This window comes from Diplodia seriata (genome assembly GCF_021436955.1).
Source record: "Diplodia seriata strain FDS-637 chromosome Unknown scaffold_2, whole genome shotgun sequence".
Taxonomy (NCBI): Eukaryota; Fungi; Ascomycota; class Dothideomycetes; order Botryosphaeriales; family Botryosphaeriaceae; genus Diplodia; species Diplodia seriata.
In genome coordinates, this window is record NW_027117309.1 from 4405512 (window position 1) to 4423043 (window position 17532).

Sequence of the window (17532 nt, forward strand, 5' to 3'; positions counted from 1 at the left end):
AGAACTTCAATGCGACGCTACGTACCCAGGAGTTTAATCTGCAGAGAAAGCAGAAGCGAAGAAAGGGACATGGATCCAACAACCCGAGCTCAACCCGAACGAAGACGCGGCCGCCGTCATTCATCTGCACCTCCCACTTTCCCCGCACCGCTCTAACCGACTTGGGGCCGTTTCCCATCACCGGACCCCCGATCAATGCAGCAGGAGCGTTACTTTGCCTGTCATCAGGGTAAACGCAGCTTGGTCACTGGGTATGACTCGCTCGGTGACATCAGAACCAAGCCATTTCCCTGCCGGTGCCGAGTACCTGACGATCGCCCGGTGGGGGAGGGGTCCCTTAAACTTATGTATCCCCGCATCTTTCCGCCTTCCCCTCGTCGCTCCACTGTCGCTTTGAAAACCAGCAATGACAGCTACCGTAGTATCTTTAGTCCTCTTGTTGGCATCGGCCAATCGTGCCTTTGCTCAAGACACGGGGGAATACAACATCTTCGACTACGTCGATCCACTAATCGGCACTGTCAATGGCGGTACGCACGAGACCTTTGACCAAGGTACTTCTGATTGCTGATCATCACTGTAGGTCATGTCTTCCCCGGAGCCACGCTGCCTTTCGGCATGGCAAAGGCCGTGGCAGACGTGGGCGGAGACGGAGAGTTGCAAGGCGGTTTTGCGAGTGACGACAGTCCCATTCAAGGATTCTCGCACATGGTATGGAACGCATCCTTCAAGGAACCGGTTTCTTCTAAGTGCTATCTCTCCAGCACGATTCCGGAACAGGTGGAAGTCCCTCTCTCGGGAACTTTCCTCTCTTCGCCCATGCCGGATGTCCCGGAGACGACGTGAACAATTGCGAATTCCCTGCTACAACCCGCGCGGTCGACCGTATCAATGGTACTGCATTCGCATCGCCAGGCTATTTCACCGTTACGCTCAACACCAGTGTCAAGGCAGGTCAGTATTTTGTATTGGATGAGACCATGTAACATATGCTTATCCCCGAAGAAACCACCGTCACCAATCACACCGCTCTCTGGCGCTTCACCTTCCCCGAAGTCCCCGTTCCACCAAATGGCGGTAATGCCACCATGTCTCTGAACCCCCTGATCTTGGTCGATCTCAAGGATCTGCCAAATTCGAGATCGGACGGTCAAATCTCCGTGGATCCTGCTACAGGTCGAATCACGGGAAACGGCAGTTTCGAGCCCTCGTTCGGGATTGGAACGTACCAGTTAGCATTCTGCGCCTCGTTCCAAGGCGCAAGCATACGCGATACCGGCGTCTTCATGAACAACCGCGCCGGATCCGACCCCAAGACCCTTCGAGTCGTCCCAGACAACGTCAACACGGGCAGCGAAACCCTGCCGGCCGGGGCCTGGGTGCAGTTCGACACGCCACCCAACGACAGGCAAATCCTGGCACGCGTCGGCGTGAGTTTCATCAGCGCCGAGCGCGCCTGCCAGCACGCCGAATCCGAGATCCCGGACTTCGACTTCGAGGCGGTGCGGACTGCCGCCGAGGACGCGTGGAGGGAGAAGCTGAGCGTTGTGGCGATCGACCCGACCGGCGTCGATGAGTCCCTGCAGAGGACGTTCTGGTCCGGGCTCTATCGGACGATGATATCTCCGCAGGATTATACGGGGGAGAATTATCTGTGGGAGTCGGACGAGCCTTACTACGACTCGTTCTACTGTGGTTGGGACTCGGAAGTTCCCCCCAAACCCTTCATGCAGCAATGAGCTACCTGCTGACTGGCTACCAGGTTCCGCAGCATTCACCCTCTCTTGACCATCTTGGACCCGTACTCACAGACGCAGATGGTTCGGACTTTGATCGATATATACCGTCACGAGGTACGAGCCCCGCGAGAAGTACAAAGACGGGACACGGCAATGACGAGAAACAGGGCTGGATGCCGGATTGCCGCATGAGCCTGTGCAAGGGTTTCACGCAAGGCGGCTCCAACGCCGACATCATACTCGTCGACGCGTACCTCAAGAACATCACACAGGACGTAGATTGGGCGACCGGATACGAAGCCCTCATCAAAGACGCAGAAGAGGAACCGCCCAACTGGGCCGTGGAAGGTCGTGGGGGCTTGACGAGTTGGAAGAAGCTGGGCTACATCCCCGCGGACGACTACGACCCGCTGGGCGTGGGCGTCTTCACGCGTTCCATCTCGCGCACGGTCGAATACGCTTACAATGACTACGTCATCGCTTTGATGGCGCAGAAGCTCGGGAAGACGGATGACTACGAAAAGTACTTGGAGCGCAGCAACAATTGGAAGAATCTTTTCAAGGAAGATGAGGTGGGTGGGTTCTTCGCTGGTAAAGATCATATGCTGACAATAGCAGGTATCGGCTTTCAATACAACACCCGGCGGCCCGAAGGTGGATAGTGGTTTCACGGGCTTTCTTCAAGTCAAATACCTGAACGGCACTTGGGGGTATCAGGATCCTATCCTCTGCTCCAGCCTCTACAACTTCACCAGCTGCTACCTCAATCCGGATGGACATGAGACATATGAAGGCTCTATTTGGCTATATACGTTTTTCGTGCCTCAGGATATGGCAACCTTAATCAGTAGGTTTACTCGCCGATGGTTCATGAAGCTGTTCCGAATCCAATGCGCTGACCTATCCAAGCTACACTTGGCGGCCCCGAGACTTTCACTCGCCGCGTGGAATTCCTGCATTACACGTACAACCTCTTGTACGTTGGGGACGAGCAGGTAACCGGATTCGCAGTCGCATCTGCCTGGCCCTTACTCGCTGACATCCCGTGCAGGCCTTCCTCGCCATCTACCTCGCCCATTATTCCGGCCGTCCAGCGGTATCGGCCGAGATTGTGCACTTTTACGTCCCGGCCCAGTTCAACGACACGGTGATAGGAATACCGGGCAACGATGACTCGGGTAGCATGGCGAGCATGAGTTCCCTGGCGATGATGGGCTTCTTCCCACAAGCAGGTCAAGTAGGCATTCCCTCATTCCCTAAGCCCCATCCCCCGTTAACGTCACAAATCAAAGGATGTATATTTCATAACACCACCCTTCTTCGCCGAAGTAAACGTCACCAGCCCGGTCACGGGCAAGACCGCGACCGTCCGCAACGTCAACTTCGACCCCGCATACGAAGCCATCTACATCCAAAGCGCCACCCTGAATGGGGAGCAATACACGAAGAACTGGTTCACGCATTCGTTTTTCCTGGACGGCGGAGTGTTGGAGTTGACTTTGGGGCGGAATGAGAGTGACTGGGGAACTAAGGATGAGGATTTGCCGCCAAGCGCGTCGACAGGGTCAGTTTGAGGGGGTTGGGGGGAAATGAGATGGGTGTTCGGCTTGACGGATGGGGACGGTGGCTGAATTGATGGATGGATGGATGGCGGAGGCGGGATAGTCGGTTGAGCAGTAATCTGATAGCTACGTAGGCGTTGTCCGTTGAAGAAACCACTGATCTGAGTTCGTTGCGGATCCCGCTCCGCTTTGATGCCCGGATCTATAAATATCTCGAGTCTTAGATTTCTGACAACGGAGATGGTGATATGGTGCAGGGGCGATATTGGCCCCCAAAAATGCGGGGTCCTGGCAGGCAACAGTCGGGCGCCTTAACTCTTTTTTTGCTAGCCCCCACGGCACTTTGGAACATCTTTTCCACGAACTGTTGCTCCCCAAACCATCGACCTCCGTTGTCGCGACTATCACCGTTCGGACCACATATCGACGTCAGCACTGGACCGACACTGATGGATTCGGAATCTTCAGATCCGCTGCTGGCCACACATCTATGCGACCACTGCCATGTCATCCGGCTCGATGACTTTGATCCCACCGACGAATGCCTTACCCAAGTAAGCACGCGGAAGACAAGCAAGCACGGCTGCGGACTGGTAAAAGATGGACTGAAGCATTTCTACCGCCCTCTGGAGTTCTCCATGGAAGACAGCCTACCGGATCTTCCGACGCTCCAACGGTCGTCACGCGCGGGCTGTGCCTTCTGCTGCCTGCTCCTCGCCGCCGTCAAGGAGACGGTTTCCCGTCCGGACGTCGACGCGGGAGATCGGGTGACCATCTGCAACCTGCAGTACGAGTGGTGCCTGTGCCCGTACCGCGTCAGATACAGGCTTCGCACCTTGGCCGTCTCGATTCGCCTCGGAGAAGAAGACCACGATGTCTTCTTCCAGCTCAGCAGTCCTCAAGGAAGTGATTGCGCACTCTTCTTGAAGATACCAGAAGATCCGCCTCAGTTCGACCACCCGTTGTCTGAGCGGGCAGCTGCAAGCATGAAGTCCTGGCTGTCCAGTTGCGTCGAAACCTGCCACCCATTGCCGGACACTTACCCTCTCCCAACGCGTCTCATCGACGTCGGAGAGCCCGAAGGAAAGGAGCCACGCCTGGTAGAAACGTCGGCCATGGCAGACCAAGGCCCAACCCCGAAGTTTGCTGCGCTGAGCTACTGCTGGGGACCACCGACCGACCGGACGCTGCGAACAGAACACGGTTCCATCCAGAGCCACTCGGAAGAGATCAAACTGCAGCGCTTCCCAAGGACGGTTCGTGACGCCATCCTCGTCACCAGAGCTCTAGACCTGCAGTACCTGTGGGTAGATGCCCTGTGCATCATCCAGAACGACGCCGAGGACTGGGCCACCGAGGCGTCAAGAATGTGCGACGTCTACCGCAACGCCTACGTCACCCTAGTCCCGTTCACGAGCGAGTCCTGCGACGACGGCTTCCTCGACCACCGCTCCTCCAGGCCCTCGATCGAAATCCCCTTCGCGTCGTCCACATCTCCCTCCATCGCCGGCAGCTATTCCCTGCACGCCGCCCTCCCCCACCGCGACCACTACTGGTACGGCGCCGACGTGACGCGCTCGCAATGGCGCACCCGCGGCTGGACGATGCAAGAAGAAAACCTCTCCCTGCGAAAACTGATGTTCGGCCTCGACCGCACCGTCTTCGAGTGCGCCTCCGCCAGCAACTGGGACCGCGAACCCGCCGGGACGCCCCAGCGCTCGGAAGAACTCAGCCTGACGCCCGCCCTCCCCCTCCCCGCCGCGCACAAGCTCTGGCTCGAGCAAACAACCGCCTACACCGACCGCGCCTTCACCAACCCCACCGACAAGCTCCCCGCCGTCGCCGGCTACGCCCAGCTCTTCCAGTCCCACTTCGCCCGCGACAACCCCGACGAGCAATACGTCGCCGGCCTGTGGCTGTCCACCATCCACGCCGGCCTGCTGTGGCACCACGTCCCGAGCGACGACGACGCCTCCGTCCCGCCCTCCTTCGCCGCCCTCCTGGCGCGATTGCGCGAGCCGCCGTACGTCGCTCCCAGTTGGAGCTGGGCCGCCACCGACCAGCAGTTGACCGGCGGCAGCCGCGCGTACGACGAAGTCTTCGGGCGGGCCCCCGCGTGCGCCGTCGTCGAGGCGAAGAGCACGCCGAGCGTCGAGACAAACTCCTCCGCCGCAGCCTTCGGCGCCCTCAAGGCCGCGCATCTCTCGCTGAGGGGGAGGTGCGTGGCGCTGCCGCACAAGGACAGCGCCGCCGCGTCGTCCGGCGGGCTGGAGTTGAAGACGGGGAAGGACTATTTCGGTTATGTCACGTGGAAGCTGCGGTACGAGGGCGACGAGACCCGCGGCCGGCAGCAGATGCTCTGCTTGCTGGACTGGAACGAGGGCCCGGCGGTGGGGACGCATGGGGATGCGGGGTTCTGCGGGAGGGTGAGGTTGTTCGTGACGGCGGGGTATGGGGAGTATAACCAGTTTTGGGGGTTGGTGCTGTATCGGCTCGATGACGAGGACGATGATGGGGAGGGGGTGGCGGAGTGGGTTAGGATTGGCGTGTTTGACTTGCATTGGACCGGCGGCGATGGGAGGGGTGCGGAGGAGTTGCCCGGCGGGGTTTGGGAAACGAGGACGGTGAGGATTGTGTGATTTGTTTGGGGGAAAAGTCGTCGGTTGGGGGAAGGTGGGTTGGGTGGTGTGTATGTATGTATGTACAAATAGCCCCTTCCCTCAGATGGATTGCTCTCAGTAGATCCTGGGGATTCACTAATATCAAATGTAACGGTTGACAAAAAGCGAGTGGGCGAAAAAGGACTTGAATGCAGTGACGCAGTTAAGTGAAGACATTGTTTGTACACAACTACAGCCCCAGGCTTCAAACCACACTTTGATCACCGGAACGCCGTCTCCGCTACTGACAAACCGTTTGTATCTGCTCACCTTTCCGGCGTCGGCGGCATCCAACAACAGCCGAGGCGCCAAACTAAACACCAGATTCTTGGATCTGAAGAGCAAGATCCAAGCCCACCTCACCACCCTGCAAAACAACCTCCTCCTCATCTCCGAGCTCGACGGGCCATCCACCGCCGTGAAGAACAACGTGCCGGAAGAGCTCAACAAAGGCCTCGAGCTTCAAATCAACAAACTGCAGGAAATCACCACCAGTTCCGAATCCGAGTTCCCTGGGATTTCATCGTCATCAACAGCCACGTCGTCAACGACATCGTTAACATCATCATCATCATCATCTTGCTCCGCCATGGACTACTCCGCAGGAGAACCCCTCTTCCCGCCCACCACGCCCGCCTTTCCCCCGCCGACATCGACGCCAGCAAGGTCTCTACGTGCGCATGCGGCTCCACCACAAGCCGATGCATCAAAGAGAGCGCCTGCTCCACCTCACCGCCAACAACGCGGACGGAAAAGGAGGAGACGCAGCAGCACCGGCAACAAAGCCGACGCCTCCGACGCCGCAGCAAAGCCCAATCAAGGATCAGTCTCCTCTGCAAGCTGCGACCGGCTTCGAACCGCACCACCACGACCCTCCCCTGACGACGTCGTCATCGATTTTTCCAGACGACATCTACAACGACGACGCCGGAGACGTGTTTGATCTGCCGTTCGACTGGTGCGGCACGGCGACTGAGAGTGCTGACCCATTTCCGGGATGGTTTGACCCGACAATGGACATTGGTATGCGAAAGTGGTGGCTCCGACTAGATGATGATGATGGCTTCAACAGTACCGGGATCAGCTACGAGGACCCGTTATTCAACTAGTGTGGTTTATGGCTAGGCGACGACAACCATGTCGTGAGTGCGTGAATCGAATCCTACCCTTACTGAGGACCGCTTTTCATGGGATTGGCGTTTGCTTCTCTTTGTTCTTGTTTTTCTCTTCACTTCCCAAAACATCGGCAATGGTCAAAAACACAGGAAAGATCGAAAAATCCCATTTGAAAGAAAAAAAAAGGAAGCGTTCTCTTGTCTTTAGGTTTCGCTCTAAAGTTGAGGTTGGCATTTTCTCTCATCTCTATTTCCCTCGTGTTTCTATCATCATCCCCCCAGCTTCGGTATATTCAGCAAAAGCAAAAAAAATGCCCATCACGAGTTCAAGATGCAACAAAAGCAACCAGCCCACTCTCCGCTCTCTCCCCTTGACCAGATAGTCAGTCAGTATACTTGCCGACAACGTCGCATGCATTACGCCCCTCCCCTCCCCTCCCCTCCCCAGTGCAGAAGCAACACATAACCCCCACCCCCCCGCCCCCTCACTCCCTCACCCCCAACACACACAACCTCCCCACCCCACCCCCCTCTCCCCCATCCCCATCCAGAACACCAACCCCCCACCCCTCTTTCCACCCCACCACCAACGTCACCCTCACCCACGCCATCCTCGCCTCCAACCTCTTCAAAACCTCAACGGTCTCGGCCGCGGCCACCACCTCCCTTAGCAGCTCCGCCGCGCTGCAACCGAACAGCTGCTCCCACGCCTCGGGCGCGACGACGAGCCGGCCGGATGCCACGGCGCCCGTTTCGTCGAGGACGGGGCCGAGGATGTGGGGGTTGAGTTCGAGGGGGACGGTTTTCTGCCGGTTGTTGTTGTTGTTGCCGTGGTGGGTCTTGTTGGTTGCATTGTCGAGGGGGTGGTTGTCGGAAGGTGGCGAGGAGGTGGAGGAGGTGGAAGAGGAAGAAGAAGTCGATGACGAATCCTCACACCACGCGCACCGCCCGACGACGGCGTTCGCGTACACGGCGCCGCCGCACCCCGCGCACCTCCCGCACGCCAGCGCGCCGCGCCGGAACAGCTCGACGAGATTCACCCCGGTCAGGACCACGCTGACGAAACCGACGACGACCGTCGGCATCTCCTTCCCCCCACCCCGCGGCTCGGCGCCCACCACCGGATCGGCGACGATGTCGACGCCGTTCTGCTGTCGCCCCAGTCCCAGTCCCAGTCCCAGTCCCAGCCGCCCCCGCCGCCGCGCAACCTCGTCGATATCCGCGAGCCGATACAACACCCTCTCCTCGGCGCCCTCAATCTCCTTAAGCGGCGGGAAGGGCAACGACTCCCCCTCCTTCTCCTCCGACAAACACCACGCAACCGTACAAGCCACCGCCGCCGCCGGCAACAACAACCGCCTTGCCCAACCACGCAACCACTCAGCGTCCCTCAGCGGGGCGGGATCGATTTCGACGAGGGAGGCGGCGGTGAGGGAGAGGCGGAGGTGCGTCGGTGAGCCTTCTCCGCTGCCGCCCGCGATGCCCGAGAGCACGAACGATGACGAGGATGACGACGACGAGGAGGAATTGGATGTTGCAGGGGAGTGCGACGAGACGCGGCACCCGGGACGGGTGAGGAGGAGGATGGTGGTGTGGGGGGTCCAGGAGGCGGCGGAGGGGGAGGCGGCGGCGGCGTCCCAGAGGGTGAGGGAGGCTTCGGACAGGGCGGCGGCGGCGCTGGAGGAGGTGTGGTCGAGGAGGTGGACGGTTGTCGTGGTGGCGGTTGTGCAGGCGTCTTTGCGGGTGACTGTGGAGAGAGAGAGGGGGAGCCCCAGGTTAGTTGAGGATCTTCTGCGCGTCATTGCGTTTGCCGTGGTGGTGGTGGTGATGAATGATGGTGGGTATTGAGGGCGAAGAAAAAAAAAGTACGAGAGGAGAGGAGAAGGAGGCGGCATGGGATGGGAGAGGGGACAACCCACCCTTCTTCCTCGCGCCCACGCTCTTCACGCACACCAGCACCTTCGCATCGGCCTTCTTGTACCCGCCGTTCGCAAACGCCGCCAGTGTCATCAGCTGCTCGCTTGATCCGCCCTCGCCTCCTCCTCCGAGCGGCCTACGGCACCTCGCCCGATTCGACTCCACGCCGTCCGGATGGATCTGGACATGGCAGCCACGCTCGCGCTCGGGGAAAATGCTCGTATACAGCGTCAGCGACTTTCCGCCGTCACCACCAGCCCCGCCGAGAGTGACGTGCGTAGTCCAGACGGTGACCAGCGAGCCGAGATGCAGCGGACAAGGGCGGCTCAAGTGCCAGATGCGGACCTAAAACGCCACAACAACCATCATCATCAACATCAGCATCGTCGTCCCGTCTCTCTCTCGGGCCAAACCCCAACCCGTCTCCCCCCCCCCCCCCCCCCCCCCCCCCCCCCCCCACCCGAAAAAAAAAAAAAAACCAGAGGCAAAAACCAGACACGAACTCACCACAACAACCCCATCCCCATCCCCAACCACACACCTCACGCACCCCGCCGCGCCTCTCGGCATCGGCATATTCCCCCGCGTAGTCGCCGTCGGTGGCGGGGGGCTATACACATTCAACACCCTCCCCGTGAAACACACGCGTTCGTCCGCCGCATTCTGCGTCGGCCGGAGGTCTTTCAGCGACGAGACGGCTTTGTAGGGGACGCCGTGCGGTGGGGTGAAGGGGGCGGTCCAAGGTGACGCTATGGAATCGGTGGTGGAGTTGGTGGACGAGATTTCGGACGGGGTGAAGCCGTCGCCGGGGGTGAAGGCCGTGGTGGTGGTGGTGGAGGAGGCGGGTGTTAGTTGAGGTTGAGGTTGAGGTGGTGACGGTGCATGGTGGGGAGAGCTGGGGTCGTGGTTGCTGCTGCTGCTGCTGGTGTGGGGTGGTGGTGGTTGGGCAGAGGATTGAGATCGTGCGGGTGAGGGGAGAGGAGGGAAGTAAGATTGGATGGAGGCTGATTGCGATGGCATGGCGGCGGGGAAGTCAGGCGATCGATGAGGAAATGAGTGGGTTGAGTGAGGCACGAAGTGAAATGTGCAAAGTGAAGTGAAGCGCAGAGTGGGCATCGACGGGAACAAAACGGCGCTAGCGAAACACACGTTAGGCAACATCACAACCATCACGCACACAAAGCAAACGAAACATGTTGCGCAGATTCTTTTCTGGATTCAGATGTAATAAAGAGCGGCTGCAGTGAAGCACGAGATGAACACAAGGAGAAAGGCCCACCACGACCACCGCGTTGAAGCACGCGGTCATGGCCACCCACGGGCAATCGCCGTCACACGCTGATGTTGGATTGCAGCGCGTAACCTCTCCTCACCGCACATTGCTCTCGGAGTCGAGCCGCGGCACGACGCTTAGTGAGCGAACAGCTTGTGCTCGAGCGTCATGTCGTTCTCAGGCTCGAGGCCAACGCAAGCACGGAAAATGTTCATCATGGCGTTGCGCTGCTTGGCCAACGCGTTGACCACGGGCGTACCCGGGGGAGTGAGCGGGGCCTACCAGGACGGGTTAGCGACATCAACCTCACCTCGACCAGGACGAAAGCTTACCTTGAGCATGAAGCTCAGAATGCTCAGCACGCTGTGGAAGCCGGCGTACTCGGTCTCGGCAGTCTTCCACTGGATGCGCGTCATCATCTCGGCGACGAGCACGAGGTCGATGATCAGCGGGCTGGCCAGGAGCGAGTCCTCGCACACGTTGAACATGCTGATGGTCTGGTGTCCGCCCATGAAGATCTCGGCGTAGTACTCGTCCAGCGCGCGCTTGTTGTCGCCGACGGCGGGCATGTACTTGATGACGACGCAGTGGTCGGGGTGCTCGCCCTCCTCGTACAGCACGTTGTTGGCCGCCACCATGTCGTCGACCACGTTGGACTTGCTGATCTCCTTGCTGCGGAACTGCTTCTGGCTGCTGAGGTTCATGCCGTCGTTGTTGCCCAGGTGGTTGTACGACGCGATGCTGGTGAGCTTGATGCCGGCGTTGATCATGAAGTCAACGAGCGCCGACTTCATCTTGGTCTGCCCAGACTTGAAATCATCACCGCCGATAAAGGCGCTGTGCTTCTCGGCAAGCTCAATCGCGCCGGGAACGAACGTGTTCTGGGGCGAGCCGTTGATGAAGGGAACCTGGTCGAGGATGCAAGCAACAGCAAAGACGGTCGAGGGAGAGACCTCCTCGTGACCATCCTTGATAGCCTGCAGCAGATTCTCGGCCGTGTCGTTGATGCCGGGCAGAATGTCTGCGTAGCGCTCGGTGTTGGCAGTCCACTGAACAATCACCTTGTCAAGGTTGTTGGCAGCCTTGAAATCCTGGATGTCCTTGCGGATCTTCTCCACATGGTCCCAGCAAGCCTTGTCGCCGGGCAGAACATTGTCAGCACGAGCCTCCTGGTTTGCCGCGATGAAGTCCGGGTAGTACACGCTGGGAAGCGGCTTGATAGTGGCCATTTCCTTGCGCACCATGTTCTTGAGCGTAGGCTCCAGGACGCAGGCACGGTCCGCAGCATCCGCCAGGTTCATGCCGCTGATGTCCCAGCCGCCAACGACGAGATCGTTGGGGTGGACCATCGGGAGCAGCTGATTGAACGGAATGTTGATTTCCTTGCCCGTCCGGGGATCAGTGCCGAGCTTGACGGTGGAGGCCATGATCATGGAGCCGTAGTAGTTGGCAGACTGCTGGCCCTCGCGAGTATCCCAGACGAGGCCGCGCTTGTTGGCGAGAATACCGGCGGTGACGGTGGTGCCGTTGTTGCCGCCCAGACCCACGAGCATCATGCCGACCCTGGGGACCTTGCGGTCCACCTTGAAGTCGTACACCGTCTCCTTGGGCGTGGCGACGAACTTGCCGTCCTTGGTGTCGACCTCGGTGGTGCGGTAAGTGTAGCGGCTCTTGATCTCGGCGTCTGTGTACGTGACGTTGGGCGAGTTGACGACAAACGAGTCCTTGGGCGTGGCGCTCGACGACCACTTTCCATCCCCCTTCGCGTAGCCGACTTCAGCGTGAGGTGCCATGTTGACTGTTGACTTTGGTTTCCGCTAAAGTGGGTGACTTAACGGATGTAGGGGCAATCCGACGCTCCTCCAGAGGGGGAAGTACGTCGGCCGGCGAAGGGGTGATGGACGCTGGGAGAGGGTTAGCCGTTGCTTGCCTGGGTCTTGGACGACTGCACTTACGAGTTAAGGAGATTGGAGAAAATGGTGACGACTGGGCAATGGCCCGGGGTGATATGTGGTTGAGGTTTGGGGAGGGGTGGGAATCACGCTTTGCGGTGCTTCGGATGGCAGAGAAAGGTGGTCGTGGAGGAAGGGAGCGGGTGGGCAGCGGGTAGGCAGCGCTTTATAGCCCTCACGCCAGGCGCCGGTCAGTAGTTCGTTGACGCAGGCCGGGTTAGCGGGGCACTGGGTTTGGCGCGGGGCACCGCAGAGCAGCGTCGGGGGCCGTGCATGGTGCTCATCCGTGGGCAAGCGGCTGGCGGATGGGGCAAGAGCGAGGAGGATTAATCAAGGCGGCGCGTGTGCAAAGTCGCGGTGAAGGTGAATCGAACGGGTCGACGCGGGCGTGTCCTGCAGCTCCTGCAGCTCGTCGAATCCGCTGGCGCCCGGCTCCCTCGCGCCATGCCCAAACCAACACCTCGGCCCTGCGCCGACAGGGGCCGCCCAGCCTTTTTCAACCACAACCCGCGCCAGCTTCGAAAAAGACGCGGTTGCGAGCGCGCTTGCGAGCCTCCCACGTGCACTGCATCCCGGGTGGGGCTCTGTCTTGTTGATCCTCTGCTGACCGACGGTTGGAGGAACCACATTATTGACGCGTGTGCTGCCTATGGACGCCGCAGCCCGCCGGCGCCGCTTGGCAACCTGCAGTGCCTTCTCGATACATGCTCCCAAGCGACCCTTGTCCTGTGCCTTGCAGCTGTTGCTGCGTGTCAAATCATCCATAACTCCGGCGGGTATGCGTCAATGTTATTAGCCGCAAACCGCACACTCACAACCAATCGCCAGGCCGGGGGTTCCGGGGCTCCGTTCACACCTCGTCATGACATGAGGTGAACCGTTGCATGGGCATAACCGGCGTGCGCCGCAAGATCGGAGTGGCGCCGACGGGACGACGACAAGGTGCATAAACCTAACAGTCGCCCACGTATGTGCTCATCGTTGTTTACTGGAATGTTCGTTGTTTCAATTATCCTCCAAGCTACGCTAAAATTCGCCTTCGCTTCTTCGCCTTATCCCAAAACTTTTCCGTGACATCCATTCACCCGAAATCCACCTGCAAACAGATAAGACATTAGACCAGCCCTTTCCCCGGCTGCGATTCCCTTTCCTCGTTGCGCAAGAAACTCCTCCCCTACCCCCTCCGAACTCTCATGCAAACGCTGGCATCGACAAAAGACCAAGAGTAGCGAAACATCATGCAGCCATGGCCAAAACTGGAAAGGAAAAATGAAGAAGAGGGTATATCCAGATATGAGCCCACCCAAGATGAAAGGGGTATATCGAGAAGGGTATATAACTCAAATGGAAACCGGAGGATGCGATGCAGTTGGTCAACATGCAAGGAAACTGGAACCTTCGAATGATCGGACTGAGCGACAAAGGAAAAGAAAAGATGCGAGCGCCGGAAGATGCAATGGATGCGAGAGGTCCGAGAGTCGAGTGAAAGATAAGCGAGGGTTTGGCGATGCAATATCCCGAAGAAGCCCCATCGCCTGAGTAGGGAGATTTCCAGAAAAGGGTGGGTCGGTCTGGAACCGGCACGGAGATGACCCAAGAGCCGCCTCGTAAATAGAGGCTTCGGAGCCCAAGCGTCGAGTCGAAGCAATACTTTGCAACGCGCCAAAAATAAGGGTGATCAATGCGAGCCCTCTCCATACGGGGTCGCTCACATCATCATCAGCCTAGTCCTCCTCCTTTCGGGGTTGCGCCTGGGATCTCCTGGAGCCAGCATCCCGCGCGGGCCGCCGCCTGTCTGTCTGGCGGCATGCCACGCGTGGCGCTCGCAGTACACGACCCCCATTACATCGAAGTAGTCGTCCCGCAGGGGCATCCTGCACGTGTCGCATGCGAAACACGGCGGGTGGAACTTTTGCCGCCTCTCCGTCTCCAGGTACTGGCCCTCGATGCCGTAGTTGCACCCCCGGCATAGGGATCCGTTCATCTGGTGGTAATGGTGTCCGCAGTACGGGTGGTTGTCAATGACGTAGAAATCGGCCGTCTGGAAGGGGGAGTGGCAAGTCCTGCAGACAAAGCCTGTGCAGACACGGGTTAGCGAAATGAAGACTCCGCAACGGACTGGGCATGGAAACTTACATTGCTTGTGCCACCGGCCTGTCAGTCTTCCGTCCGCCGCTTTGACGCTCTTTCCAACAATGACTTCACCACAGCCTCTGCAGTTCCCCTTACCCGCTGTGCCGGGTCGCTTTCCTAGCGATGCCGTCCTCGTGTGCTGAAGAGGCTTGATTGGCGGCTGTTCCTCGGCAGGAGAAGGAGGCATAGGAGGCTTCTCGTCATCCCGGACAATGGATTGGATTTCCGGCAGCGCCGATGAGTCCGACGGCCGGTTCGGAGTAAACACGCCACGCTGGATGGCAGGATCCATCGGGGACTCCGGTGCATCTGGAACGGTGCGAAGCTGGGGAGGGTCCAGAGGCAAGCTTTCCGGTGCGTTTCGCCGGCTTATGCTCGACGTCTTCCTGTGCATCTCGGGAGCAGGTCCGCTGGAAGTTCCCGGGCGCGGCGCTGCAGGAGTCTGGTCAAAGGGTCTGTACGGCTTGAATGGCTCGTTGATGGGGCTGGCTCCTGCTGAGGTTGGCGGAGTAGAGCGGCTGCTGCGATGGTCGTAGCCAGAGGAGGCCTCAGACGAACCGGAGTCGGAAGGTGCGTGAGAACCGCGAGGACGAACCTCAAGTCGCGGGGGCTGAGGAACGGGTGGTTTGGGACCAAGATCCAAATCCTTGAGACTGATGTTGCGGCTCGATGTCCGGCGGGGATATCTTTTCGCATTTTCGTCCGCAACTGATGGCTTCCTTCCATGCTGGCTAGGCTCAGGAGCCGGCTTTTCCTTGTCCGGCGTGTCCCACCACTCTGGCGTCTCATTCGTCGACGAATTCGAAATGTTTCGCGCAAGAGACTTCGGTGGAGGAGGTGGGACTTTCTCTGATGGCCTTCTCGGAAGCGAGATAGCAGCCTTGTTGGCAGTGCCGTTGTTGTCTCTTTGGATTGGAACGATTTGCGAGCGCATACTCATCAGCCCAGCCAGCGAGGGCTGGTTAGCCTCCCCTTGTAACTTCTCCAAAAACGCATCCACGTTCTCATTAGGACGCGCTGGTCGCGGCGGCGGAGCGCGCTTCCCAGCATTTTCGGCTGGCGCAGGCGACGGCGCCGGCCATCCACTGGAGCGGATGGATGAGCGAGATCTTTCTGTGCTGGCTACCGACGGCTGGCGCTCATGACCCATGGCATTGCTCCCACGGCTCGAAGTCCGCGACTTTGACCTGCTTCTCAAGCTGCTCATTGTTGGAGTTCTCTTGTGCGACGAGTTGGGCCTGGCCTCCTCTGCCATCTCAGGTCTTAATGATGCCTTTCTTTCCCTCACATTGAACGGGCCAGACGCGAGCGTGTTAAGGCGGGAGAAGACACTGTCACTGCCATTGGGCCGCGGGCTGAGAGGGGCGAGACTGGGGTCGGATTCAGGATAGTCATGGGTCGGGGTGGGTTGCCTCCTGATGGGGTCCGGAGAGTTCGCGCGGTCGATATTCGATTGATCTGGAGAAGTGGGACTGTAAGCTCTCGGTTCCAGGCCGGGCTGTTTCCGGAAGGCTGTTGACGACTTAAGAAAAGCTGGCGACGGACTTCTGGAGTTTGGATTGCTGTTTGGGGTCAAGGGATCTTGAGTGGCCTGGGCGCGGCCGGCGAAGGGCTTGTCTTCAAACACTGTTAACTCTGGCATGTCGATCGGGAGGATTGAGTACTCACTGGCGACACCGGAGTCTATGCCCAGCTGTGGTGCTGAACGGCCGGTCTTGAGGTGTGCCGTCGACGAGCGAATGCTGTTGGCGGCGCGGTCGAAGAAGTTCTTGGTGGCCTTGGGCGGTGCGACGACGGGCTCAGGCTCGGCCGCCGGGCCAGCGCAGATATGGTCGGCCATTTTCGAGATCTCAATCTCGACGCCGCAGTCGGAGCATTTGATGGATGGCAGGATGCTTATGGGTCTCTCGGTGTCCGCCATGATGGATGATCCTTGCGAGGCGCGCGGCACTCAAGGAAACCCTGCTTGGGAGTTGAGCGGCCGTTGAGGGCTAGGCAGAATGGTGCGCAGACAGGAGGACAGGACTGGGAGGCGGGAGCATGAACGCGTTTTGGAGCGGCGTCCAGCCTTATGGGGTGCTTCTCTGTGCGCGGAGGACGCAGAGGTCAATACTTGGGGCGACCTGCTGGATCGAGCGGGAGGCGGCAGAGGCTAGCACGGATTGAGGGTGGTGGGAGGTCTGGCAGGGAAGGAACGGGCGTGGATGGCCGGGTGTGAAATGACACACGAGACACCCCTGCTGGCGCGGCGTGAGACAGAACGAGCGGTGGAGCGTAAGAGAGCGTGTGTCGGCGGCGCCTGGTGCTTAGGCGCGCGAGCAGGATTTTGCAAACGAGAGGCAGCGCTGGGCTTGCGCTGAGGGCGGTTATGCTGGAGGCCGGCAGCTGCGTCGACGCGGTGTGCGGGCGCCTCACAGTTAACTGGAGGCATGCAGCTCGCGGGCGCTTCTGGGCTGGCGCAGGACAGCTGGCCGCACAGACCGCAGCCTGCTCGCTCATTTGCTGGCCGGGGCTGATCCTTGAGCGGGCGCTCTAGCCAGGGTCGCCGTGGTGTGTGGTGTCCTGTGCGGCCGTTGTTGCGAGGCTGCCGCAGGCGCGCTTGCGACAGGCGATGCTCGAGCTGTGCGCCGGACAGGCTCGCATCAACCCACTGAAACCGGCTCCACCAAAACCCCCGCCTCATGCGCCTGAGGCATCGCGACGGCCGCTTTCGAGGCCGCGGCGGGTGGCGCGGCTTGCTGGACCCTTTGCGAGCGCGCAGGAGCCGGCAGCGCAGCGGGCCGTGGACAGCAGTCAGGTCGCTGGAGAGGCTGGCGGCGCTAGGCGACAACTAGGCTGAGCCCCGCGGCCGGCTGGTGGCTCGCTCAAAGATAGCAGTAGTGCATCGCGATCAGCAGCGCAGTGTGCGCCCCTGATCGGCCTCTGCTGATGTTCATTTACGGCGCCGGGGCCGTCATGTGCCGGGGCCGGCTGCCCGAAAGCGCGCGCCCTGACTCGCGCCTTTCCGTTGCTGTTCGTGAAACGCCAGCGTCCGTTGCCAGATCGGGCTCCTGCACGTCAGCCGCGTACCTGCAGCCGCGTGCGAACATTCGAAGCTTCCAACCGCCTGTGCGACGCGCCGCAACCGCCCACGCCGTGCGACGCGGCGGCCGTCTCCGGGGTGATCGTCGCATCGTCGATT

The 17532-nt window shown here is 59.8% G+C and overlaps 4 protein-coding genes across 4 annotated transcripts; 2 read left to right on the forward strand and 2 right to left on the reverse strand.

Annotated features, from left to right (window-relative positions):
* Positions 1 to 406: 406 nt before the first annotated feature.
* On the forward strand, positions 407 to 3313 carry SLS55_002699 (uncharacterized protein; the record flags this gene model as incomplete). Its single annotated transcript, XM_066774180.1, has 8 exons — positions 407 to 530; positions 584 to 711; positions 765 to 954; positions 1006 to 1709; positions 1763 to 2330; positions 2649 to 2734; positions 2791 to 2971; positions 3069 to 3313. The coding sequence occupies 8 exons, from the start codon at positions 407 to 409 to the stop codon at positions 3311 to 3313; spliced, it is 2226 nt and encodes a 741-aa protein (XP_066636747.1).
* A 437-nt stretch (positions 3314 to 3750) lies between these two features.
* SLS55_002700 (uncharacterized protein) lies at positions 3751 to 7070 on the forward strand (the record flags this gene model as incomplete). Its single annotated transcript, XM_066774181.1, has 3 exons — positions 3751 to 5727; positions 6164 to 6455; positions 6628 to 7070. 3 exons carry the CDS (start codon positions 3751 to 3753, stop codon positions 7068 to 7070), a joined length of 2712 nt encoding a protein of 903 aa, XP_066636748.1.
* Positions 7071 to 10403: 3333 nt separating this feature from the next.
* INO1 (Myo-inositol-1-phosphate synthase) lies at positions 10404 to 12059 on the reverse strand (the record flags this gene model as incomplete). The annotated part of the gene is made up of 2 exons (XM_066774182.1): positions 10404 to 10544; positions 10599 to 12059. The coding sequence occupies 2 exons, from the start codon at positions 12057 to 12059 to the stop codon at positions 10404 to 10406; spliced, it is 1602 nt and encodes a 533-aa protein (XP_066636749.1).
* Positions 12060 to 13926: 1867 nt separating this feature from the next.
* SLS55_002702 (uncharacterized protein) lies at positions 13927 to 16272 on the reverse strand (the record flags this gene model as incomplete). Its single annotated transcript, XM_066774183.1, has 2 exons — positions 13927 to 14294; positions 14355 to 16272. 2 exons carry the CDS (start codon positions 16270 to 16272, stop codon positions 13927 to 13929), a joined length of 2286 nt encoding a protein of 761 aa, XP_066636750.1.
* Between the last annotated feature and the right edge of the window lie 1260 nt (positions 16273 to 17532).